This window comes from Nerophis ophidion, linkage group LG15 (assembly GCF_033978795.1).
Source record: "Nerophis ophidion isolate RoL-2023_Sa linkage group LG15, RoL_Noph_v1.0, whole genome shotgun sequence".
In the NCBI taxonomy this organism is placed as follows: domain Eukaryota; kingdom Metazoa; phylum Chordata; class Actinopteri; order Syngnathiformes; family Syngnathidae; genus Nerophis; species Nerophis ophidion.
In genome coordinates this window covers 28,355,195-28,382,980 of record NC_084625.1, presented here as the reverse complement: position 1 = coordinate 28,382,980, position 27,786 = coordinate 28,355,195, and the positions used below count along the sequence as shown (strand labels likewise).

Sequence of the window (27,786 nt, the reverse complement as noted above, 5' to 3'; positions counted from 1 at the left end):
TTTTGAGGACAAAACCCCAACAATTTAAATGTGAACCTATATTACTTTTTGTTTTGGTTTACTTTTTGAGCACCAGCCACTTTATTTTGTTAAAAAAATATATGCAGCATTCATTACCACAAATGTAATGCATCGTTCGATTTACAACAATATAAAAAGATGTGTTTACTTTAGTTCCTTGCTATATATCATTTTTAATTGTATAATCTATTGTCAAAGTATTGACTCGGGACTCAAAATCGGATCAGATTCAAGGCCCAAAAAAATCGGACCTTGCTTATCATTTTTATTACAGCACATCAATTAAAAATATGGACACTTTTTCCCTTCAGCACAATAGTACTGCATGTGTAAAAAAACAATACCCTTACCAAACATAGTTCTCAGTCCAATCTCTATTCAAGTAGCAGTTTGAAAAGTGTTAATATAAAAATATTCCTGTACAAAACATAGGTTTGTGCAAAACATGTAAGTAATGATTAAAATGTTCCATTATTCTTTAAATACATATGCATACAATACAGAGCTCAGGTAAATGATAGTTATTTACTTTGCAATAGTGTCATTCCCTTTTGCGTTAGTGTCATTGATGTACCAAAATAAACAACAAACCCTTCACACTTTATCCTATATTTCTTTGCAAATTACAATTAGTTACATAAATGTGCGTCCTTTAACCTATTAACACAGGTGGGTAGTAATGTGCTACATTTACTCAGTTAAATTGTACTTGTCAGACAGTTTCATGCAACATACTTTTTACTTTTGAGTATTTTTGTGAGGTAGAAACTCTACTTTTACTTTGTTACACTGAATTTTATGCCAATCACCCCATGTCATAATATTAAAATATTGATTACAGCTTGCAAAGACAAACTATTTTGTCTCGTAAGAGAGACCTCTTCCAGGGGGCAATGTCACATGACTCTGCATCCAACGTAAGCACTAGTGACGTTTGACTCCATTTCACCAATCAAACAGATCCTGGGTGTTACATGACCGCAGTCAAACTACTAAGTCGAGGTCAATGTTTACTTACAAACTATTAAAAATAACATTTATATCTATGTGAGTAGTAGTTACTGATACGTGAGTAGTTTTTTTTCACTAAATACTTACACTAAGGGAGTTATTTGGATGACTACTTTTTTGTTTTACTTGAGTCATATTACACTAAAGCAGGGATATTCAACTAAGAACAGAATAGAACAAAGTTTCATTGTCTGTTTCTGTGGTGGAAAACAGAAAGGTGTCTTTTTAAGATGTTTTAGGGGCAAGAAAGCTAAGGACTGTGGGGCCAGATTTCTCCCTTCACTATTACTCTTTTTTTTTACATTGGATTTTTGTCTATTTATTTTGCCAGTTACAGGAGCGCTCTGCCGTTTTGAAGGACTTTCAGCAAAGAAGCTAGTCAAAGATGATCTCTATGACAGCACTGTAAGAATCTATTGCAAAAAAAAGTCTCTTACAAATTTTTTTAACTGAAATCACGGACCACCAGTTGAAAAATCCCAAATGATGAAAAATAAATGACCTAAAATGGAACCTTGAGGAGCACTACTAGTGTAGCTCTACAAAATGCGAGTGGACCCCTGCCTGGTAGCCTGGATGTCAAACTACCTCACCGACAGGCCACAGTACGTCAGACTGAAGGACATCACGTCTGACACTGTGATCAGCAGCACCGGAGCACCGCAGGGAACGTTGCTGGCCCCTCTTCTCTTCACCCTGTACACCGCTGACTTCTGCTACAACTCAGAGCTGTGTCACATCCAGAAGTACGCGGATGACACAGCCACCGTCGGGTGCATCAGGGACGGCAGAGAGGAGGAGTTTCGGAACCTGGTGAGGGACTTTGTTGTCTGGTGCCACACGAACCTCCTGCAGCTCAATCCGTCAAAGACCAAGGAGCTGGTCATTGACTTTGGGAGGTCGAGTCCACGGTCACAACCTATTGTGATCGAGGGAGTCGAGGTACAGACCGTGGACTCATTCAAGTACCTCTGGGTTTGGGTGGACAATAAGCTGGACTGGACTATTAACACGGACCACCAGTACAAGAAAGGACAGAGCAGGCTGTACTTCCTCAGGAGACTGCACTCCTTCAACATTTGTAGAAAACTCCTGTGGATGTACTACCAGTCTGTGGTTGCCAGTGTTCTGTTCTACATGGTAGTGTGCTGGGGGGGGCAGTACATCTAAGAAGGACAGCTCCAGACTTGAGAAACTGATCAGGCAGGCCGGTTCTACAATCGGAATGAAACTGGACTCACTGGTGACGGTGGCAGAGAAGAGGACTGTTGACATACTAGTGAGCATCCTGGATGATGCCAGTCACCCTCTGCATAGCGTTATCAGTAGCCAGAGGAGCCTGTTCAGTGCTAGACTGCTACATCCCAAGTGCAGGACTAATAGACTCAAAAACTCCTATGTCCCACACGCCATTAGACTGTACAACTCCTCTCTGGGACGGGGGAGGGGGGTATTAGGATGACAGGGGATGCAAAACATTAACAGTGCAATACGTTTTCATAACATGGTCACTACTGCCTACTTTCTTTTGTTATATTCTTATTTTACTGTTATATTTTTATTCCCATTGTTGCTTTTTATTTTTTATTCTTATTGTAATATTTCTCTATTTTGTTTCCATTTAAACCCCCATTATTTACTTTTAACTTTTTTTAAATTGATCTCAACTCTGTACACTGCTGCTGGAATTTTAATTTTCCTGAAGGAACTCTCCTGAAGGAATCAATAAAGTACTATCCATCTATCTATCTATCTATCTATCTATCTATCTATCTATCTATCTATCTATCTATCTATCTATCTATCTATCTAACTAAAGAAGTTGAACAAATGACTACTAACTGCATGTGAAGTAAACACGCTCCAGCAAACCCCTTAGTTACATAACTCACATTGCAAAAAAAACTGCCAAAAAGGAGAGTCCTCAAAGGGGTGCCTTGAGGAACACCTCAGTTTTTTTTTACATACATCGCAAATCTGTACCACAGTGTTCTATGTTTGCTAGCCAGGTTGAAATGTCAATGCAAGAATTTGCCAATGTGTTTAGTGCTCCAAGTTCCTCTTTACAACAGAAGAACTCTAGTGTTTTTAGTAGTTTGCTGCAAAAATGCTCCAAGTTTCGAACTGAGCTTGGGGTCCTATGGTTCCATTTTTGGGTTGGATTTGGTTCCCGGGCCATCAGTTTAATAGCCCTGCTTTAAAGTAACTGAGCTCTAAAGTACAATTTTTGGCTACTCTACTCACCGCGTTCAAAAATGGATCACACAAGACTTTTTGTGTAGCACAGTACATTCCCCTGAATATGAAATACATCCACCATATTGTTAAAATACAACCACCTAAACACTGACTGTCTGGCTTAACTAGACCTCTGTTTACTTAGCGGAAGTGCATCTTGTGTGTACGCCACAGAACCAGCCTTTGCGAGGTGAGGATGTGCGTAACCACACTGAGCAGCATCAGGAAGATGGTCATTGACATCACGATCACATAGTGGCTAATGCTGTGTGAGGCACAGAAAGCGGAGTGAGGAAATTCAAGAAAATAGATGTATATATTTGACACTATGGATACTTTACCTTGTGCCAATGTCCAACCAGCTACCATAGTCCTGCACCAGGAAGAAAAAGTGCTGAAAGTAGAGTACAAAAAATATAACATTGATGAAGTTTCCGAAATAAAGTGAGGAGAAGAAATGAATAACGTTAAAGGTTTTACCAAAGCCATCACGTCAGATATAACAAGGACTATGAGGAATAAGCTGTGGATTGAGACATAACTAGTATTACAAAATGATTGATCAAGGTTATTGTTCATTTAAAATAGTCCTAAATAAAGTGTTACCTTCTCGATGACAGCTGCGTTGTAACTTGGATGGTCTCAAATGTACACATCACGATTATGAATGGAATAATGACCTAAAAAAGGATATATTTATTTATTTATTTATTTATTTATGAGACCAACGATCAGTGCTCGTCTTACCTTCCACATCATCAACCCTCCCATAATGAAAGGGTTGAAGACCGTCAGGAAACAATAAACTGACGCTGGGTCAAAGCTAGGAGGTAATTTTAATTATCAATTTAGTGCTAAAATGGAGAAAAATGTTCTCAATATGCATCTTGTTCTCATACAGTATATGCAAAACCCAAAACCAGTGAAGTTGGCACTTTGTGTAAATGGTAAATAAAAACAGAATACAAGGATTTGCAAATAATTTTCAACCTATATTCAATTGAATAGACTGCAAAGATGTTCGAACTGGAAAACTTGTATTTTTTGCAAATATTAGCTCTTTTGGAATTTGATGCCTCCAACATGTTTCAAAAAAGCTGGAACAAGTGGCAAAAAAGACTGATAAAGTTGAGGAATGCTCATCAAACCCTTATTTGGAACGTCCCACAGGTGAACAGGCTAATTGGGAACAGGTGGGTGCCATGATTGGGTATACAAGCATTCCCAAACAAGGATGAGGCGAGACAGTTATCAACGAGCTATTGCAAGGTATTTAGGGATTTAGGGTTCATAATATCAAAAGGTTCAGAGAATCTGGAGAAATCCCTGCAGGCAAGCGGCAAGACCAACGTTGAATGCCTGTGACCCTCAGGTGGTACTGCATCAAAAAACAGTGTGTAAAGGATATCAATAAGCAAGAATGGGAGAGAAATCTACCTGAAAAGCTTAGAATATTGGTCCCTCAGTTCCCAAACATTTACTGAGTGTTGTTAAAAGGAAAGGCCATGTAACATAGTGGTAAAAATGCCCCTGTGCCAACTTTTTTGCAGTGTGTGGCTGCCATTAAATTCTAAGTTAATGATTATTTGCAAAACAAAATTAAGTTTCTCAGTTTCAACATTAAATATAATGTCTTTAAATTCTATTCAATTGAATATAAGTGGAAAAGGATTTGCAAATCATAGTATTTTGTTTTTATTTACAATTTACAAAACGTGCCAACTTCACCAGTTTTGGGTTTTGTACATCTAGCAGGCTCTTACTACACAATCATCCTCCACATACCTGTTAATGGACGCTATGTTTCCAGTGCCAAAAAAAGCTGTTATTATGAAAAAAACCTGAGGAAAGTATGCAGTGAAGGATAAAATGATGTTGTTGTTGTTGTGTTGGCTTGAAAATTATGCTGAGGATACAAAGAAATAGGATCGCCGGATGTCATCCAACTTGAGCTGGCGAATTTTGGAGATATCAATGCTGGCGGAGAAATCAATAGTGGAAAGCTGCAAGATATGTCTTGAGGTTAAAGTTTTTCAGAAGCAAAAGTATTGCCCAGTTACTCGGATAACTTGTCAACAAGAAACACGGAGAAAACCTCAAATTCAGCCACAACACAAAAATTAAAAACAACAGATGCATTTTTTTCACTAGAAAACAATCACAGGTCGTCAGATGTTTAGAGATGTGTCCAAGCAAACCAGCAGGTGGAACCAAAAAACTTCTTCCACAGCGGGTCACAGCTTTTCTTCCAGTTACACTCACACTCCGGTGCGTGACAGAAACATGCTCACAACTTAGCGATCAATAAAGGGGTAGTTATGATGATACATTTAAAGGCCTACTGAAATGAGATTTTCTTATTTAAACGGGGATAGCAGGTCCATTCTATGTGTCATACTTGATCATTTTGCGATATTGCCATATTTTTGCTGGAAGGATTTAGTAGAGAACATCCACGATAAAGTCGGCAACTGAAGAAAAGCCCTGCCTCTACCGGAAGTCGCAGACGATTACGTCACATGTTGATGGCTCCTCACATATTCACATTGATTTTAATAAGAGCTTCCAACAAAAACAGCTATTCGGACCGAGAAAACGACAATTTCCCTATTAATTTGAGCGAGGATGAAAGATTCGTATTTGAGGATATTGATAGCGACTGACTAGAAAAAAAAACAAAAAACGCAATTGCATTGAGATGGATTCATATGTTTTCAGAGATATTTACTAGGATAATTCTGGGAAATCCCTTATCTTTCTATTCTGTTGCTAGTGTTTTAGTGAGTTTAACAGTACCTGATAGTCGGAAGTGTACGTTTTGACGGCAGCTGTATGGACTGCACAAGCTCAGCTGATATGCGGTAAGAAGCGACTTTTTAACCACAATTTTATCATCGAAACCTGCTGGTTGACATTCGGTTGGGATCCATGTCCGCTCTGATCCATAGTAAAGTTTTACCTCCGTAAATTTTAAACAAGGAATCACCGTGTGTTTGTGTGACTAAAGGCTAAAGCTTCCCTTACTCCGTCCTTCTACTTTGACTTCTCCAATATTAATTGAACAAATTGCAAAAGATTCAGCAACACAGATCTCCAAAATACTTTCATCATATATAAACTATCAGACTGAGTGGTGGGTAGTAGTGGGTTTTAGTAGGCTTTTAAGTTTATGGTGATCTTCGGAGAACAACTCTCAAATGTTATTCATTTTATGTTAAACATGATTTTCGGTCTTTCAATTTGGTAGAATTTTTTAAATTTTTTTTTCACAATTAGGTCTTGAAAAAGACCCAGTCTGGGTCATCTTTAATTTAGGTCAAGATTGTATTTTTCCACTAGATTGTCTTTTTTTATAGATTGTGTTGCACAAAATATGCTCACCTTGCCTTGAGATGCACACATATTATTTGAATGTATTATTATTATTATTATACCTCTTGTCTTCCAGATAAGCCTTCAGCGAGCATTGCTTCCTGTTCAATGTTGATCCACACAAACATCAACCAGGATAACACTGGCGGGAAAAAAGCCTCTGACCTGGGTGAGAAATTGTGTTAATCATAATTACTTATAATGTAATATTATTTTTTAAGAATATTCCAAAACATAAGTTTGTGATTCAAATGCTATATCTTCTTTCATTTTGCTCGTGTAGTACAACCATGTCCCCCGTCTTACCCTGTGCTAAGCAGCAAATAGGTGGCTGTGAGAGAGAGGAATATGCTGAGAAGCCGGTGAAAGAGGCGGGTGGAGCTCATCAGTGGAACAAGTATGGAAGATGCTGAAGAAGAGATGGTAAGTCTCTAGTTTAAGCAAAGTAGTTGCAGTTGCTCATGTGTTGCCTACCCAATGTGGCCCAGCTGATCATCTGATTGAGAAGAGGCAGACCCTGTTTTTGCTGCAGGCTGAAGTGTGTGAGGGAGGGCACGTACGCACACACGGCCACATGCAACATCTGTTCAATGAAGGCGCATTGTAATAAATGTGCACACAACATTACATTGAGATGTAACAGTTACCTGGATGACAAACTGCTGTTTATCATTAGTGTGCAGTGGTGTCCTCTTGTGGGACGGCCAGAGGAAACAGGCTGATGTAAAAAGAGTGAGGAGACCTGCACATGTTCTGAAAAAGACGAATACAATAGGAAGTTTAAAAAAAATCATTACTACAAATTATATTTTTTTAACATATTTTATTTAAATAAATACATTTAAGTTGAAATTATTATTTTTTTGTTATTTTAATCACACTTTTGAATTTGGATTAATCACAGGTTATTGCATAATTTAAACTAACTTTAAAAAAGGCCCCAATATTTGGACACAATTGCAATTTTGTTTTCAGAATGTCTTACAGGAAAATTTTTTAAGTGTTTTACCTGAATGCACTTCATTTATTTGCTCAAAACTTGCCAACAAATTATATCTAAAGTCGAGTCTGAGTTTTTTTTAATGTAAAATCTTCCAGCGAGCACAACAGTTGGACTCTTCTCACTTATGTCTGCACTGACGTATTTTTGTTGATCGAATCACTGATTCTATAACAACACACCTTTCAGCCAACCATCCGCAATTAAGGTAAAGATAACTTCTTGTGATTGATCACGCGTCATCTTATTTTTCACAGCCCTCATAAAATCAATGTCAACATATATTTCGTATTGAACTTAATTAAGTTAGGCTATTTGTTGAATTAATTTTGATTGGTACTGTTAGAGCGGTAGCACTTGCCTTTAACAATATGTTTATTTTTGTGTTTACTTTTTAACATTCAATTGTATCCTTGATCCATCAATTACAATATATAGTTGTATTTATAATTTATTTAACGTGATTTGATCGAGAAAATGGATGGATGCATGGATGAAATAATTATAATATAGATTAATTTGGAATAAATCAAGTGATAAATAAAGTATTACCTCGACTCGAGTGCAGCAATTTAAGTGTTTTGAGATAAGAGCTGTCGCTCTGCTACTTGTTATGCTTAAAATTGCAAGCAAAAATTAGAGTTCCAAATGTTGAGGTCGAGGTAGTTGAGGGAGTCATAGCAAATGTCACAGAGAAACCCGTAAGATTGGACCAACACATCCAGTGTTACTCTCTAGCAGTAGCTTTTAGTAAATGATGAACATAAATTGTTTTCCAACCGTGGGAAATAGGAAAGTAAGCATGAATGACAGCGCTAAAAAGAAGAAGCGGTTGTATTCATAGAATTAAATAAATTAATCATCAAAAACATGGACCAGTGTTTCGCCAACTTTGCAAAGCAATTGGAGCGTATCACTGCTAATCTGCACCATACTGAAGCAAAATGAGTACAACGCCAGTCAAAAATGTTAAAATATCCAAACGGCAGACATATATCCATGAATATATGGAAACGCTGCTAATATAGTGTGTTTGATAGAGAAGAAGCAGGAAAGAGATACCGTAAAACTCCACTCTCCAAGGTTATTATTACATCCATCCATCCAGCCATCCATTTTCTATCGCTTTTCCCTTTCGGGGTCGCGGGGGGTGCTGGAGCCTATCTCAGCTGCACATGGCCGGAAGGCGGCGTACACCCTGGATAAGTCGCCACCTCATCGCAGAGCCAAAACAGATAGACAGACAACATTCACACTCACATTCACACACTAGGGCCAATTCCGTGTTGCCAATCAACCTATCCCCAGGTGCATGTCTTTGGAGGTGGGAGGAAGCCGGAGTACCCGGAGGGAACCCACGCAGTCACGGGGAGAACATGCAAACTCCACACAGAAAGATGCTGAGCCCGGGATTGAACTCATGACTACTCAGGACTACTCAGGACCTTCGAATTGTGAGGCATATGCACTATCCTCTGTTTCACCATGCCGCCCGTTATTATTACACTACTTCATAAAACTATTATAGTTTTTAGTACTACATTATATTGTTTTTTTTTTTCATACAATGTTTCTTATCCAAAAGTATTTTTTCTTTTTTTAAAAGACATTTTACAAGGTAAATTGTTATTTTTTTGGAGGGGTGGGTGGTGGACACCAATTAAATTGATTTCGATTAATTTCAATGGAAGATGTCGATTTGAGATTGAGTTAAGAGCGTGTCACAGAACCAATTCAGCTGTACATTTAAAACAATTTTTTGATAATACCTAATCATTTCTATAGTTTCAAATACTCACACCAGATTGATGTTTGGATCTCTTCCCACAACAGGCATCAGCGGGAATGCAGCCAAACACAGGCAGCCCAGAAACCAGTTCAATGATCGGAACTGGGGTAGAAATAAACATACTTATGAATACACTCACTAGCTACTACCATGCACCAAAATATGTATGACTATAATAATTGTATTGTTGTAGTTTGTAATGACGTAATGCTCCACTGTTTCATACTCCATGGTGTTCCTTATGTCTGTTTTTACTTCTGTTTTAAAAGGAAATAGACCCACATAGACATTTCCTGACGACAGAAGCTTACCTTGGCCTTCCCAAAAAGCCCTGACGGCATCGGCCACAGCGAGAGCACAGCCAAGCCCACTGTAAGCACGGCGCGATGGAAGAAACTCACCACCTGGGGGCAGCAAAGGTACAGTTTGTAACCTCACTAAAGGAAAAACATTTGCTTTAAAATGAACAGTACCAGTAGCTCAATGCCGAATGCGACCAACACAAAGTAGCCGAGACATTTCCAGAGTGGCAGTGCAGGAGCGGACTGAATCAAGTCTGTCAGTGTTTTAGACCTGAAATGGAAAATGAAAGTGATTATGCATTGCTGCAATTACGAATACGGAACAGGTTCTTAATGAAAAATGTAAGTGTGGTCAGATAAGCATATTAATACAGCCAGTAGTACCTGTGAGGCAAATTAGATGCAATTAATGCGTTCAAGCTCCTATGCTTACATTAAATATTATGTACCTTGATGATTATTACTGGTGAAATACTCACTCTTTAAGAACAGAGTACCACACAGGCACAGGCAGCAAACAGTAAACATAGTAAGTGATCGGACTCCTCTGGATGAGCAGGAATACACTGATTACCACGGTGACACACACACACAGCCTCGGCAAGGTACGACTGGGATTCTGTGGATGGCATGAACGTATTGTAACTTAGCAACAAGTTGGTGAAGTGAAGTGAAGTGAAGTGAATTATATTTATATAGCGCTTTTCTTTAGTGACTCAAAGCGCTTTCACATAGTGAAACCCAATATCTAAGTTACATTTAATTAGTGTGGGTGGCACTGGGAGCAGGTAGGTAAAGTGTCTTGCCCAAGGACACGACGGCAGTGACTAGGATGGCGCAAGTGGGGATCGAACATGGAACCCTCATGTTGCTGGCACGGCCACTCTACCAACCGAGCAATACCGCCCCCACAATAAATGGACAAGTAGATTAATAATTAATGTTCTACCACTTGTCCTTAATAATGTTGACAAAATAATGGAATGATAAATGACACAATATGTTACTGCATATGTCGGCAGACTAAATTAGGAGCCTGTGTTTGTTTACTTACTACTAAAAGACACGTTGTCTTGTATGTTCACTATTTTATTTAAGGACTTAACTACAATAAGAAACATGTGTTTAATGTACCCTACGATTTTGTTAAAATAAAGCCAATAATCCCCTTTATTTAGAAAAGTACCGAAAAGTATCGAAATAATTTTAGCACTGGTACCAACATATTGGTATCGTTACAACACTAGTAAAAATGTATTTCATATAGTCAGATATTACTTGTAGTTTTAGACATCCGTGTCAAATAGTCAAGTATTAATAGAAGTTTAGAGACATGTGGGACGGCGTGGCGCAGTTGGCAGAGTGGCCATGTCAGCAACCTGAGGATTCCTGGTTTGATCCTCACCTTCTACCAACCTCGTCATGTCCGTTGTGTCCTTGAGCAAGACACTTCATCCTTGCTCCTGATGGGTGCTGGTTAGTGCCTTGCATGGCAGCTCCCGCCATCAATGTGTGAATGTGTGTGTGAATGGGTGAATGTGGAAATAGTGTCAAAGCGCTTTGAGTACCTTAAAGGTAGAAAAGCGCTATAAAAGTATAACCCATTTACCATTTACATATAAAGGGACAAGCAGTAGAAAATGGATGGATATTTGTCAAATAGTTATATATTACCAGTATTCATATAGACATACTATATGTCAAATAATACTAGTAGTTAAAGACATCCATTTTAAATACCAAATTCTATACTTTGTTTGGGGTTGGGGGGTGTTATTGGACTGAATGAAACCTGCGTGAGGATATCAGGGTGCATGTTGAGGCTGGCGTGAGTCTTCAGGATGACGAGGACGACGTATGAGATCCAGCCTACAAATCCCAGCACCACACTGCAACCTAAAAAAAACCTGTCGTAGGTATGGTAGTAAACGAGGCCTTCAAGAGCGTGGGATATCAGAGATTGACAGAGGGAGATCTAAACAGGATTGGAACATAAATTCACTAATATTAATGCAATTTCATATTTTTTTATGGATGTGATACTCACAGCTTCTCCATAATTTTCCAGCTGCATCAGTATTCTTGCTTTGTGGATGAATTCCAATTGTTTTGACTTAGTCAGATGTCTGATAAACAGAGACAATACAATATAAGCTGTGCATAAAACAACATTTAGCCATTATTATTATTATTATCGGAGACAGACAGTAAAAACATGTTTATTGTTGTTTGCAATGTGCTAAAAGTTACATTTTTCAAACCAAAAAGTTTCACAAGAACACCACCAGCTATGTTACCATTAGTGGTTTCATAAGACATATATCTTGATTTAATTTAAAAAAAAAACAGTCCCAGAGAAGTAAATAACAATTTGAAGTCTTGTTGTTGTTAAAAAAATATATACATTTAAGAATAGCGAATGTTACTCATCCAAATTGCTATCATTTGCTAACAACACAAAGCTAATGCGCATGCACATGTTACGTACTGGCACAGTTCCATCATTACATACTAAAAGCTATGTATATATGATATACACTGAAACACACTGTAAAGTTAACGCCCTATAGGCATCCAGATAAAGGTTACCAACAGCCCCTTTATTAGTGCCATGCCTCACCATGGTAAAAAATGATTTACTGCGAAGCAGGAATTATCAATTATAAGTCTAACATTTTCATAGCTAACATATAATAGACCTGTTTAGTACCTTCAAAATATATTTCTAAAATTATGAGAGACCTCTGGACATGAAATAACACCCACATAGTCACCTTTACAATTCAATATGGTAATGCTCGCTGAGGCTAAGCCAATCAGTGGCCATGATACTAAACAGCTCGCTCTGATTGATTTGCTCTCATCATGTTGGCAATACTACTGTAGAATTGATGGTTTTAGTTTATTTAGCCATATATATGCTTAAAAGTGCTTCCTTTACTTGAAATATGCTTTAAAAAATCTATGGTTGTGGGAAGCCGCAAACTTCGAAGTGCCATGTAGCGACCGGCGAGGGACAACTCAATGCGACAATTGAGGGGGCACTTTCTTCTTTTTGCCTGTCGTTCACAATCATTACATGATTATGTTTGTTTTTTTAATGCATTCTTCTTTTTCTTTTTTTTCTTTTCTTAGTTTATTTCGAACATGACATACCTACAACATTATACATCAGGCAATTTCAACATTTCACAATACACAATACATCATGTCCGAAAAGGAGTAGGAAGAAGCAAAGCTTATTTAATCCTACCCCTTTCCCACGCCAGAGCGCCCACAAATACATATATATATTCACTGACCTTCTTTACAGCAAAATATCAAAATAGCAAAATTACATCCGTGAATGAGTAACACAACAGTTTTGTAATATGTACTTAATTAATTTAGTCATTATTAACATACTGAGATGAAGAATATCTTATTTTCAATAAGGTTGAAAGTGTTTCTCATAATAATTTTTCTTCTAAATCGTAAATAAACGTAAACAAAAGTCTTCCATTCTGACCAGAAAAAAACTCAATAAAAAAGCATCCAAAAAGCATCAACATTACTATATTTATATTTTGAGACTTGAATGTTAACCAAATATTAGTGATATTGTTATTATAAGTGCTAATGCAGACAAACTATTTATAGTGGCGCTGTGATCACTAACATGTGTGCCTTTGTTGACATCTTTAACTGGTAAGCTGCTTCCCTTGCTCGTGGAAGTTAATTGTAGATTACAAATCATGCGTCTCACCTGGATAGTAAAAGGATGAGGATGTAATCCGACATGTTGGTCCGCTTTGACAGTCAATTTAGACCCGTAAGTGGCAAAAATGACACAAAAAGATGCTTGGTTCCCTGCCCTTTACTTCGCGAGGATTATGATTAATTTTTCATCTAAAAACGGCCCTATAACAAGATTCTATCAGTCTGCATCCTAATGACAGCAAACATTGTACAGTATGTGATGTTTTCTTATGTTTGTTGGGTCTCATGAAGTCTGCGAGGAGTAGAATATTAGTGATATTGTTATTATAAGTGCTAACGCAGACAAACTATTTATAGTGGCGCTGTGATCACTAACATGTGTGCCTTTGTTGACATCATTAACTGGTAAACTGCTTCCCTTGCTCGTGGAAGTTAATTGTAGATTACAAATCATGCGTCTCACCTGGATAGTAAAAGGACGAGGATGTAATCCGACATGTTGGTCCACTTTGACTCTCAATATAGACCCGTAAGTGGCAAAAATGACACAAAGAGACGCTTGATTTCCTGCTCTTTACTTCGCGAGGATTATGATTAATTTTTCATCTAAAAACGGCCCCATAACAAGATTCTATCAGTCTGCATCCTAATGACGGGAAACATTGTAGTGAAGTGAAGTGAATTATATTTATATAGCGCTTTTCTCAAGTGACTCAAAGCGCTTTACATAGTGACACCCAATATCTAAGTTACATTTAAACCAGTGTGGGTGGCACTGGGAGCAGGTGGGTTAAGCGTCTTGCCCAAGGACACAACGGCAGTAACTAGGATGGCACAAGCGGGAATCGAACCTGCAACCCTCAAGTTGCTGGCACGGCCACACTACCAACCGAGCTAAACCGCAGTATGTGATGTTTTCTTATGTTTTTTGGGTCTCATGAAGTCTGCAAGGAGTACAATATTAGTGATATTGTTATTATAAGTGCTAACGCAGACAAACTATTTATAGTGGCGCTGTGATCACTAACATGTGTGCCTTTGTGGACATCATTAACTGGTAAGCTGCGTCCCTTGCTCGTGGAAGTTAAATGTAGATTACAAATCATGCGTCTCACCTGGATAGTAAAGGGACGAGGATGTAATCCGACATGTTGGTCCACTTTGACGGTCAATTTAGACCCGTAAGTGGCAAAGATGACACAAAAAGATGCTTGGTTCCCTGCCCATTACTTCGCGAGGATTATGATTAATTTTTCATCTAAAAACGGCCCTATAACAAGATTCTATCAGTCTGCATCCTAATGACAGCAAACATTGTACAGTATGTGATGTTTTCTTATGTTTTTTGGGTCTCATAAAGTCTGCAAGGAGTAGAGGTCAGTGATGTAGTAGGGAAAAAAGCAAACATTGTGATGCATTTTTAAACTTAGTGGCGTATGCTTAAAATTATCAAAATATGTAAATATGAAATGATATTATAAATATACCCATTATATTGTATATATAAAACCTTAGTATAGTCGAATTGGATGTTTTTAAGGGCTTATATAGGCAGAATTGACTCCCATAGACTCCATTGTAAGCAGTCTTTTGATCACATTTAGTTAATATTTAGAATGCATCAAAAAATAACAATATGTGTTCTTGTCTTGCATAAGGATTGTAAATGATAGCCAAAATTCCAAAAAGAATGCAATTCCCCTTTAACACATTTACTGTAAGTGTCATGCTTGTTACTTTATCTACCTCTGCATGTCCCTTAAAATGTTGATTGTGCTACTTTGCTGTTGGTGTAAAACGAATGCATGTCACACTTGAAGTACTATTCATCAGCTGGGTATTAAATGCTGGCTAAACAGTTTGCTTCTTACCGCTATTACAACATTTGTTCTTTTTTATGCTGTGTTGCGCGATCTATGTGTTAATAAATGACTACAGTTTATGGTCAAATAGATGTGTTCTATTTCACTTTGTCATGCACTCCAATCTATTATTGAAGTTTAAAAAAATAATTGTTACATATATAATATAATTTGAGCATTTACAGTATGATTCACACTTACTGGTAAGGCGTAAAGAGGAATGACAACGTTGTCTCTTTTTTCTGCTTCATTTTCATCTAAAAAAAAAGTACAAAAAAAAACTGTCACTGATTTATCATACTTATATTGCATATTATTCATCTTCATTGCTTTCATAATGCTTTTTTGTTGTTTCTTTCTATTCAAATGCTAAAAATGTCATCAAAAAGCTAAGCAAGAGGCCACCTCACCTTGAACTGTTCCAGTATTTGAATTGCATTAGTATACATGCAGTCCGCTTGAAACTGGTCTGTGTTGTTGATGTAGAGGAGCGGCAACACACCCTTAAGACAAAAATGTACAGATAAAATAGGAAGAATAATAAAAACATACATAAAAAAATAAACATAGCTTACAACAGAGTTGACGGGAATGGGTACCCCGATGAGCGAAGCCATGAGAGGAGCAATGTCAGCCTGTAGAATACACATACATACATACATACACATATATATATATAAATATATATATATATATATATATATATATATATATATATATATATGTATATATATATATATATATATATATATATATATATATAAATAAAAGAACAGTTTTAGTATCAGTATGACTTTTCTCAATCAACACAAAAAACAAAGTGTCTCCAATCTCTATAGACAAGGCCAGGGCCGGGCTGTGGCATAAACACTCCATGCGAGTGTTTAAGTCCACAACCACTAGGGGGCCACAAAGATTTTAAGATTTTTTTTCTTTTCATTTAAATCTGTTGGTTATAAGAGACAACATCAAAAGTTAAGATAACATCCATTTTGCTGTCAAAATTCAATAATGAGGTTATTTGTATAATATTAGGATTGTGTAACATTACCTAAGCCCCTCTGCAAAAAATATAAAATTATTAATTCCATCTGGTAGCATGGTAAACTTTACTGTTCACTCAACACAGACGTCATAACTTCATCAAAGTTCACATTTATGCGCCGACATTTGGGAACCAGGATGAGGTGATAGAAGAAAGGTAAAAATATGTTAATATTATTGGTGGCACATCGGACAAAGTTATGTTTAAGTTTCACTTTTGGATCTCATAGCTGCATAGCACATAAATGTGGTGCGTTTAAAGACCCTTGATAAATGTTCGATATAGAGGCGTCACTAGTTTTTAAAGGAAAGGGAGACTTATCCCCCAATAGATAATATAATATTGATGTATTATTAAGATTATTAATATCCACTGATTATAATCTCACATAGATGAGACAATATCTACCTTGCATTATAAAGTAAAGAGAAACCTGACAGATTCATAATCATATTTAAGTAAATATTGACAGGTTGTATGATTTAAAACTCACATTCTGGCTACTTAATATACATTTTGTTTGTAGTATTTTGTAAAAGAAAAAAAATGTGTATGTGAGATGGTGACGTTTGGTTTTGTGTTCGGTAGGTGCTCTTAGGGTGTCTAATGACAATAAAAAAGGAATATCAAAGATCAAAATGGGGCTGAAAAAAAAATCTTGTTTAGGAACATGCTCACTTCCACTAGCACACAGAGAATGCTCTTTAAAAGGGGCTTCTCAAGGTTTCAATCGATCGCAACTGGACTGTTTGGTTTGTCTTGGAAGACGTTTCGCCGCTCATCCAAGTAGGGTTCATCAGTTTATGCTCATTGACTTAGATTGAGCAGATGTAGTGCCGGACTAAATCAGATGAGCGGCGAAACCTCCTCCAAGACAAACCTAGCAGTTCAGTTGCGATCGATTAAATGGCCTAAGATTACAATAACCTGGATGAATGAGAACCTTCATAGACATGTTATACCTGATTGACATCAACCCTTCTAAGGTGCTCCAGTTTCCAGTCTATGCACACATAAAAAAGACAAGAGTCAAGAAAACGGCATATACTGTATTGCAGTCCAACTTGTATTAAAAATACTGTATTTCCTTGAATTGCCACAGGCCATATAGTATGCGCCTGCCCTGAATTACTGCCGGGTCAAACTCGCTTCGCAAAATAATTAGCGCATGCTTAGTATTACCATCCATCCATCCATCATCTTCCGCTTATCCGAGGTCGGGTCGCGGGGGCAGCAGCCTAAGCAGGGAAACCCAGACTTCCCTCTCCCCAGCCACTTCGTCTAGCTCTTCCCGGGGGATCCCGAGGCGTTCCCAGGCCAGCCGGGAGACATAGTCTTCCCAACGTGTCCTGGGTCTTCCCCGTGGCCTCCTACCGGTTGGACGTGCCCTAAACACCTCCCTAGGGAGACGTTCGGGTGGCATCCTGACCAGATGCCTGAACCACCTCATCTGGCTCCTCTCGATGTGGAGGAGCAGCGGCTTTACTTTGAGCTCCTCCCGGATGGCAGAGCTTCTCACCCTATCTCTAAGGGAGAGCCCCGCCACCCGGCGGAGGAAACTCATTTCGGCCGCTTGTACCCGTGATCTTATCCTTTCGGTCATGACCCAAAGCTCATGACCATAGGTGAGGATGGGAATGTAGATCGACCGGTAAATTGAGAGCTTTGCCTTCCGGCTCAGCTCCTTCTTCACCACAACGGATCGGTACAACGTCCGCATTACTGAAGACGCCGCACCGATCCGCCTGTCGATCTCACGATCCACTCTTCCTTCACTCATGAACAATACTTCTAGGTACTTGAACTCCTCCACTTGGGGCAGGGTCTCCTCCCCAACCCGGAGATGGCATTCCACCCTTTTCCGGGCGAGAACCATGGACTCGGACTTGGAGGTGCTGATTCTCATTCCGGTCGCTTCACACTCGGCTGCGAACCGATCCAGCGAGAGCTGAAGATCCCGGTCAGATGAAGCCATCAGGACCACATCATCTGCAAAAATCAGAGACCTAATCCTGCGGTTACCAAACCGGAACCCCTCAACGCCTTGGCTGCGCCTAGAAATTCTGTCCATAAAAGTTATGAACAGAATCGGTGACAAAGGACAGCCTTGGCGGAGTCCAACCCTCTCTGGAAATGTGTTCGACTTACTGCCGGCAATGCGGACCAAGCTCTGGCACTGATCGTACAGGGAACGGACCGCCACAATAAGACAGTCCGATACCCCATACTCTCTGAGCACTCCCCACAGGACTTCCCGAGGGACACGGTCGAATGCCTTCTCCAAGTCCACAAAGCACATGTAGACTGGTTGGGCAAACTCCCATGCACCCTCAAGAACCCTGCCGAGAGTATAGAGCTGGTCCACAGTTCCACGACCAGGATGAAAACCACACTGTTCCTCCTGAATCCGAGGTTCGACTATCCGACGTAGCCTCCTCTCCAGTACACCTGAATAAACCTTACCGGGAAGGCTGAGGAGTGTGATCCCACGATAGTTGGAACATACCCTCCGGTCCCCCTTCTTAAAGAGAGGAACCACCACCCCGGTCTGCCAATCCAGAGGTACCGCCCCCGATGTCCACGCGATGCTGCAAAGTCTTGTCAACCAAGACAGCCCCACAGCATCCAGAGCCTTAAGGAACTCCGGGCGGGTCTCGTCCACCCCTGGGGCCTTGCCACCGAGGAGCTTTTTAACTACCTCAGCGACCTCAGCCCCAGAAATAGGAGAGTCCACCACAGATTCCCCAGGCACTGCTTCCTCATAGGAAGACGTGTTGGTGGGATTGAGGAGGTCTTCGAAGTATTCCTTCCACCTATCCACAACATCCGCAGTTGAGGTCAGCAGAACACCATCCGCACCATACACGGTGTTGATAGTGCACAGCTTCCCCTTCCTGAGGCGGCGCAGGGTGGTCCAGAATCGCTTCGAAGCCGTCCGGAAGTCGTTTTCCATGGCTTCCCCGAACTCCTCCCATGTCCGAGTTTTTGCCTCCGCGACCGCTGAAGCTGCACACCGCTTGGCCTGTCGGTACCTGTCCACTGCCTCCGGAGTCCTATAAGCCAAAAGGACCCGATAGGACTCCTTCTTCAGCTTGACGGCATCCCTCACCGCTGGTGTCCACCAAGGGGTTTTAGGATTGCCGCCCCGACAGGCACCAACTACCTTGCGGCCACAGCTCCGATCTGCCGCCTCGACAATAGAGGTGCGGAACATGGTCCACTCGGACTCAATGTCCAGCACCTCCCTCGTGACATGTTTAAAGTTCTTCCGGAGGTGGGAATTGAAACTTTGTCTGACAGGAGACTCTGCCAGACGTTCCCAGCAGACCCTCACAATGCGTTTGGGCCTCCCAGGTCTGTCCGGCATCCTCCCCCACCATCGCAGCCAACTCACCACCAGGTGGTGATCGGTAGAAAGCTCCGCCCCTCTCTTCACCCGAGTGTGCAAAACATGAGGCCGCAAATCCGATGACACAACTACAAAGTCGATCATGGAACTGCGGCCTAGGGTGTCCTGGTGCCAAGTGCACATATGGACACCCTTATGTTTGAACATGGTGTTTGTTATGGACAAACTGTGACGAGCACAAAAGTCCAATAACAAAACACCACTCGGGTTCAGATCCGGACGGCCATTCTTCCCAATCACGCCTCTCCAGGTTTCACTGTCGTTGCCAACGTGAGCGTTGAAGTCTCCCAGTAGGACAAGGGAATCACCCGGGGGAGCACTTTCCAGTACTCCCTCGAGTGTTCCCAAAAAGGGTCGGTACTCTGAACTGCTGTTTGGTGCATAAGCACAAACAACAGTCAGGACCCGTTCCCCCACCCGAAGGCGGAGGGAAGCTACCCTTTCGTCCACCGGGTTGAACTCCAACGTACAGGCTTTGAGCCGGAGAGAAACAAGAATTGCCACCCCAGCCCGTCGCCTCTCACTGCCGGCAACGCCAGAGTGGAAGAGGGTCCAATCCCTCTCGAGAGAAGTGGTTCCAGAGCCCTTGCTGTGCGTTGAAGTGAGTCCGACTATATCCAGCCGGAATTTCTCGACTTCGCGCACTAGCTCAGGCTCCTTCCCCCCCAGTGACGTGACGTTCCACGTCCCAAGAGCTAGCTTCTGTAGCCGAGGATCGGACCGCCAAGTGCCCTGCCTTCGGCTGACGCCCAGCTCACATTGCACCCGACCTCTATGGCCCCCGCTATGGGTGGTGAGCCCATTGGAGGGATGACCCACGTTGCCTCTTCGGGCTGTGCCCGGCCGGGCCCCATGGGAACAGGCCCGGCCACCAGGCGCTCGCCATCGTGCCCCACCTCCGGGCCTGGCTCCAGAGGGGGGCCCCGGTGACCCGCGTCCGGGCGAGGGAAATCTGGGTCCATAATTTTTCTTCTTCATAAAGGTCTTCGAGCTGCCCTTTGTCTGATCCCTCACCTAGAACCTGTTTGCCTTGGGAGACCCTACCAGGGGGCTTTATGCCCCCGGACAACATAGCTCCTAAGATCATTGGGACACGCAAACTCCTCTACCACGATAAGGTTGCAGCTCAGAGAGGAGGCTTAGTATTACCGCCTGGTCAAACTCGTGACATTACGGGTGACACTTCCTCTGTCATCATTTTCAAAATGGAGGAGGCTGATTTCAATATCGGTAATTTGAAATCGCATAAAGGGAAGAAGATTAAGAGGTGTTCAGTAGGATTTAAGGTCTAAGCTTACATCACACTCAATTTTGTACTGCATGCCTTTGGTAAGTGCCGGAGTGAGAAGAGGTTTTAAAATAATTAGCACATGCTTACTTTTACCGCATGCCTTTGGTAAGCGCAGGAGTGAGAAGAGGTTTTAAATTAATTAGCGCCCCTGCGGCAATTCAAGGAAATACGGTATACCTTGCAAATAAATAAAATAACAATATTTACCTTGCAAATAGCCATCATTATAAAGCTGAGTTTCAGTCACTTTGTGGGGACTCTGCACTCCTGCCCCCCACACCACTAATGGGGTCAGCGTCTCTGAGGGGTGTCCTGCACCGTGAGAACCTGTAGACACATGGATTAAGAACTTCAAGGAGTTATGACATTTCTAGAAAATAAAATGCCAAGTTACCCCAATTGGTCATGCCGTGATCTGAGGTAAACACATAGGAGGTTCTGCCATCATGGCTGAAGAAGTCTTCAATTATCGCCACCATTTCTGACACACCGGAGTCTACAAGGCCAATATTGTTTACATACTCCCTGGAGGAAAGATAAATAGATGAGGTTTGCATTTCTAAAATACATGAAAATTAACTAAAGAACTGACTGTGACATTGGTCTGTGAGCATGTCCATTTGTGTCAATGCCCAGTAGATGCAGAAAGTAGACATTCTTATCCTCCAGCAGACTGGCCATCAAAGTGGGGTTTGACTTTGCTGATTGAAAAAATGACTAGGGGAGAGAAAGAGGTGCAGGTTGTTGTAAAATAGAATAAAATGTATGGATTATTTCATGTCACACTTTGACTTGCGTGAACACCCAGCTGTCCAGCCTGGATGCATCTGTGGAGGCAAAGTCTTCCTCGGCTGCTGGATATGTGTGGGTGTACACATGGTCTCCACTCGCACCTGGAATTACATTTAATGAAGTGAAGTGAAGTAAAGTAAATTTAAATTACATTTTATATAGCACTTTTCTCTAGTGACCCAAAGCACTTTTCTTTTTTTACGTAGTGAAACCCATTATCTAAGGCAGTGGTCCCCAACCTTCTTTGCACCACGGACCGGTTTAATGTAGGCATTGTTTTCAGGGACCGACTTTGCCAGATAAATACAGCAAAAATAAGTGCATGAAAAATACAACACACTATAACGCTGAATTAGTGGGAGCCCTGGGCTTGTTTCTTTGCAATGGGATGCAGATGCAAATCAGCCTTTGGCTACTATCAGTCACATTTATATTTTATTTTATATGTTCATTGATTAAAGTTATAACAAATATAACAAATGGCAACTTCCTAAAAGGAGTGTTATTGTACATATATATAAACGAGCTTATTGGTGTGTCTGGTGGAACAGGCGAAGGTTAAGTAGGAGAAAAGGCAGTCGTTCATAAATTATTTAATGTTTCTCTGCGGCCCGGTAGCAAATGCGTCGACCGGTACCGGTCCCCAGACCGGTGGTTGGGGACCACTGATCTAAGGTAAATGTAAACCAGTGTGGGTGGCACAGGGAGCAGGTTGGTAAAGTGTCTTGCCCAAGGACACAACAGCAGTGACTAGAATGGCGGAAGCGGTAATAGAACCTGGAACACTCCAGTTGCTGGCACGGCCGCTCTCCCAACCAAGCCACACCGCCCATAGTTAATTAAAAACACTTGAAATATTTGCACTGACATTCACTTTGTGATATTTTCTCAAGGGACAATACTATAGAAATTAAACTAAACTAAGTTAGAGTAGTCAGTGTACAGCTTGGAGGTATGCTGGCCTTGTCATGTCGGAAAACTGCATGCGGCCCAACATGAGGCTTCACAATGTCACAGTACAGGTTAACATTTTCCTTTATGAACCACAGCTCTCCAGTGCCAGCAGCACTCATATAGCCAGACAATGATGTTTGACTCCACTTTTATTGCCAATAATGATTGTTTTTGTTTAGTCTTTTCCAGGGTATAGTGAAACAATTTGGCTATACAAGCTGAACATTGACTACTTTTAAGAATAATATTTATATAGTGTTGTAGTGCAACAAAACGGTTGATAAAATGTACAGTAGCATCTGCTACGCCAGTGTTTTTCAACCACTGTGCCGTGGCACACTATTGTGCTATGAGATACAGTCTGACGTGCCGTGGGAGATTATCTAATTTCACATATTTGGGTTAAAATATTTTTTGGCAAACCAGTAATTATAGTCTGCAAATTATGTGTTGTTTTTGAGTGTCGGTGCTGTCTAGAGCTTGGCAGAGTAATCTTGTAATACTCGTCCATATCAGTAGGGGGCAGCCGGTAGCTAATTGCTTTGTAAATGTTGGAAACAACGGGAGGCAGTGTGCAGGTAAAAAGGTGTCTTATGCTTAAACCAAAAATAAACAAAAAGTGAGTGCCTTTAAGAAAAGGCATTTGAAGCTTAGCAAAGGCTATGCAGAACGAAACTAAAACTGAACTGGCTGCAAAGTAAACAAAAACAGAATGCTGGACAACAGCAAAGACTTACTGTGCAGCAAAGACGACGTCCACAATGTACATCCGAACATGACATGACAATGAACAATGTCCCCCACAAAGAAGGATATAAACAACTGAAATATTCTTGATTGCTAAAACAAAGTTGATGCGGGAAATATCGCTCAAAGGAAGACATGAAACTGCAACAGGAAAATACCGAAAAAAAGAGAAAAAGCCACCAAAATAGGAGTGCAAGACAAGAACTAAAACACTACAAACAGCAAAAATCTCAAAATAAGTCACGGCGTGATGTGACAGGTGGTGACAGTACACCTACTTTGAGACGAGTTATAGTGATGCATGGTTGGTTATGGTTTAAAGTTATATCCAACAATTGCGACAACGACTTTTTACTGTCAACTGAGTTTATGATTTCTGCTGGTGGTGTGCCTCTGGATTTTTTCAACGCAAAAAATGTGCCTTCGCTCAAAAAAGGTTGAAAAACACTGTGCTACGCTAACAGTACGTTAACTAGTGATCGTTTAGTATTGTCCTGCAGTTTGACACCTGCACAAAAGCACATACTTAAACTATTAATATATGTACCTTTTGCAAACATGGGCAGAATATCAGGGCTGCCCCAGCACCAAGTGTGGCGGCTCTCGTTAAACACAGAGTCAAATTCCACAGGATTCTCCTTCCAACCTAACGCCGGACACAGATCACAGGAGTACATGTTTGCCAAATGAAACAATATTAGATTTTTTTGTGTTCCATACCTTTAGCAACGGCACTAACATCCTCATAGAAGCCAGCGATGAGCGCGACATGACCTGGGCGGGATTCAGTGGGCACACGCGTGTGGGAAACACCCCAGGTGCCCTTTTCCTCGATAATGCTCCTGTTTGTGGACACAACATAGAAGAGATTGACAGATACAACTATGTCCATTTTCCTCTGCTAGTTTCTTAACCTCAAGTAAGGAGCTCTGGGTAAGCCGTTGGGTAGCGGAGTGAAGAGGCTGTCCGCCCTCAAACCATCTGCCACGATCAGCACCAGTCTGGAGGCAGGTGGAGTCAAAAGTGTGGCCACGGGTGTCATGCCATGGACCAAAGGAGAGGTGAAGTAGATGTCAAAGATGGACAAGAAGAAGACGACATGGACTGTCAGTCCAACCAAAAAAAAGGTGATCATCTTCATTTTGAGCCGTGAGAGTGTCAACACCACATGGAGTCTGCAATACAAGGAAAATCAAATTAATATCACTAGTTTTACTTACTTTTGCCCCTTAAACTTAACAAACTTTAATGATCCACAAGGGAAATTGTTCCACACAGTAACTCACTTACAATGATGGAAAGTGTAAGGATGGAAAGAACAATGCAGGTATAAAATAGACTAAATATAGCGATATAAAATATAACATATATACATAATATTTACATAATATATGTACAGTATATTATGTATACTGATATATTATATTAGGTCTATATCATATATACAATATAGCATAGAATAGAATACAATAGAATGGACTTTATTGTCAATATATTTGCATATAATGAGATTAAGGACTCCAGCTTAAGGTGCAGTAGTGGGAACAAATATGGGGTAGAAATAAAAAATACAAGAGGTAATAAAGGTAAAACTAAAAATTTAAATAAACAGACTACTATCCAATAAAAATAATAAGCAATCATGTACAATATACAAAACACTATATAGAAATACAAAATACTATACAATATACAGAACAAAACAAGAGTACCGAAGTAATAAATAATCAGTGTCAGACGTGTTGCACACGAAGGGTAGTAAAATATAATATATAACAATTACCATGTACAATACATTGACGAGAAAAACAATATTTATGTTACCATGTTCACGTTGCAGATAAATATAAAGGGTTACGGCAAACTTAAGCCTGTTTACAAGACTGGCGTACATTCCCGAACGCGACCACCGCTGCTGCTCACTGCTCCCCTCACCTCCCAGGGGGTGGAACAAGGGGATGGGTCAAATGCAGACGTTAATTTCACCACACCAAGCGTGTGTGTGACTATCAGTGGTAGTTTAACTTAAAATAGCAAGGCTTACCTGTGATTAACTTTAAAAATCAGAATGAATGGGAGACAATTGCAGGAGCACTTCTCCGCGCACGTACTTGTTTTGTCTTCATTTCATTTTCTTCAATGACCAAAAAAATTTTAATCCAAAGAAAAACACTTGACGTTACGAAACACCGTGGATCTAATGGTTAAATACGCGCTTCTACAAAACCATCTGTCCTTTATAATAAGATTAGTTTAGTCCCTCACTTCCTTGTTGTGACTTTTGTCAGTACCGATTGGGATTGTGGGTAGTGGCAGGGAATCTGACCAATCAAGCTTCACGGAGTATCGACAAAGATCTTCAAAAAGAGAGAGATGAGTCGCTTCTGGAACGTTTTTTGAACTATCAACTTCCGGTTTTACAAGTGGGTGCGGCTTTAAAAAATACATAAAACAATATAATGAAGCGAAACAGTTTAACTATATTCGCTAATAATATAATTGGCTGCCTGTTCCAACAATTAATCGATATTTTTTATTTTATTGTGATAAACATTACTACCAAAGTCACGTGACATGGGACAACAAGCACTGTTAACGCGAGATTCCTCTCCCAGCTCGCTTGACATCCATCCAGGAAGCAGGGTCTCGTTAGCTTAGTTTAGCTCAGCTCGCTACCAGCCTCCGTAGTGCAAACATGGCGTCGATAAACCCATTTCATCTTAGTGATTCGGAGGAGGAGAGCGAAAGGCGACCTAATGAGAGCGTTGACACGGAGCGTAGCCCGAGTGACGGGGCGCCGGGACCACCGCCGGGCAACTCCTTCTCTCTGTCCGCGAACGCCGAGCCTCCGACGCTGCTGCTGTCCAGCGGCCAAAGAACGAGTCCAAGCGGGGAGGGCATTACTATTTCCTCCGCGGCCACCGCATCTATGGCAGGCGGTGCGGAGCCGCGGCTGTCGGTGGATGTCATAGCCGCTCACCTGCTGCGTGATCAGTACATCCTTACGGCCCTGGAGTTCCACACGGAACTGTTGGAGGCGGGTCGGGAGCTGCCACGGCTGAGGGATTATTTCTCCAACCCGGGGAACTTCGAGAGGCAGAGCGGCACGCCACCTGCCAAAGATCAGGGAGTCGGAGCGGGTGGAGCCTTGAGTAAGTAGCTAAAGGATGCTAGCGGTAGCCATTATCGATCGCTTGTCTCTGATGCATTCTATCAAAGCTTAGTGCTAGCTAGCACAAGCATCTAACATTCTTAAGTTAAAGTACCAATGATTGTCACACACACGCTAGGTGTGGAATTATTGTCTGCATTTGACCCATCACCCTTGATCACCCTCTGGGAGGTGAGGGGAGCAGTGGGCAGGAGCGGTGGCCGCGCCCGGGAATCATATCTGGTGATTTAACCCCCAATTCCAACCCTCGATGCTGACTGCCAAGCAGGGAGGTAATGGGTAGGGTTAGGTATCATTTGAATTCGAACGATTCCGATTCTTCTTGTACCATGCCGGGATCAATGTGTTTGCCAGGTAGTCCCTGGAAGGTGGTATGTATTTTGGGTTGAGAGTTTTCACCATATCCCTGCAAACATAAACAAACATATAATGTTGCTGTTACTGTTTAGCCAAGTATCAATTAGCTCAGCTCTAACGTTATGGCTTAACTGACCTAAATGTTGGAGATTCAACCTCTGAAAAGGGATGCAGTCTTTTGACTATGTGTGCAGTGACCTTTCTGTAGCACTCTTCCGTCTGCGGCACCGACATCTTCCCCATTGCCGCTACGGTGAACGGAGTCCGCTGAGCACATCGCGGAGCCTGGCTAGCAGGTTGTAAATTGTCTATGAAAAAATACGCGGGCTACTTTGTTAGCTGCCTCAACGTTGGCGCAAAACACATTATTTATTGCATATATATTGTTTTACTTACCGGATTCAGACTGCGGTGCAGTCACCAAGGTGCCAGGCTGGGCGACGGAGCCGGGGCCAGAGGAAGAGGCAGAGGAGGACGGTCGGCGCAGCGCGTCGAAGACGGGACATGCATTTATTTGTACTCCATGAACTCTGAGGTGCTTCATCATGTTCGACGTGCACCCTCCTAAGCACGAAACAGTCCTGTCGCACGTTTTACATCTCGCCGATATTTCATTTTTTTTAGTAAAATAAAGCCACACTTTCGACCGCGACGCCCGCTATCCATCCTTGACTGACTTGCTCGGCTACATAGGCTCGGCTATGCTAACACTTCCGGCGGTGGGC

The 27,786-nt window shown here is 41.1% G+C and overlaps 2 protein-coding genes across 9 annotated transcripts in view; one reads left to right on the top strand and one right to left on the bottom strand.

The window, feature by feature from the left end:
* Positions 1-239: 239 nt before the first annotated feature.
* On the bottom strand, positions 240-26,654 carry pign (phosphatidylinositol glycan anchor biosynthesis, class N). 2 transcript variants are annotated; one of them, XM_061921979.1, is made up of 29 exons: positions 26,513-26,654; positions 24,447-24,707; positions 24,253-24,374; positions 24,080-24,178; positions 21,826-21,932; positions 21,632-21,756; positions 21,434-21,564; positions 21,247-21,366; positions 17,302-17,342; positions 15,870-15,929; positions 15,705-15,797; positions 15,496-15,551; positions 11,781-11,859; positions 11,526-11,708; positions 10,213-10,352; positions 9,905-10,004; positions 9,743-9,835; positions 9,442-9,533; positions 7,290-7,395; positions 7,117-7,225; positions 6,949-7,051; positions 6,705-6,807; positions 5,187-5,273; positions 5,056-5,111; positions 4,018-4,093; positions 3,877-3,950; positions 3,751-3,793; positions 3,612-3,664; positions 240-3,535 (listed from the first exon to the last, which is right to left on the bottom strand). In XM_061921979.1, the coding sequence occupies exons 2-29, from the start codon at positions 24,671-24,673 to the stop codon at positions 3,412-3,414; spliced, it is 2,802 nt and encodes a 933-aa protein (XP_061777963.1). In that variant the 5' UTR covers positions 24,674-24,707; positions 26,513-26,654; the 3' UTR covers positions 240-3,411. The 2 variants fall into 2 exon arrangements, with proteins under 2 accessions (XP_061777963.1, XP_061777962.1); XM_061921978.1 differs by lacking the exon at positions 26,513-26,654 and adding an exon at positions 25,577-25,896.
* The window catches only part of relch (RAB11 binding and LisH domain, coiled-coil and HEAT repeat containing), a 56,236-nt gene continuing 54,571 nt past the window's right edge, over positions 26,122-27,786 (top strand). For 3 of the 7 annotated variants that reach the window (XM_061921976.1, XM_061921974.1, XM_061921973.1), the window contains exon 1: positions 26,125-26,684. In XM_061921976.1, coding sequence (XP_061777960.1) covers positions 26,228-26,684 — 457 coding nt within the window. In that variant the 5' untranslated portion in view covers positions 26,125-26,227. Of the gene's footprint in view, positions 26,685-27,786 lie in introns of all 7 variants that reach the window. The other 4 variants (XM_061921977.1, XM_061921972.1, XM_061921971.1 and 1 more) reach the window with 4 other exon arrangements.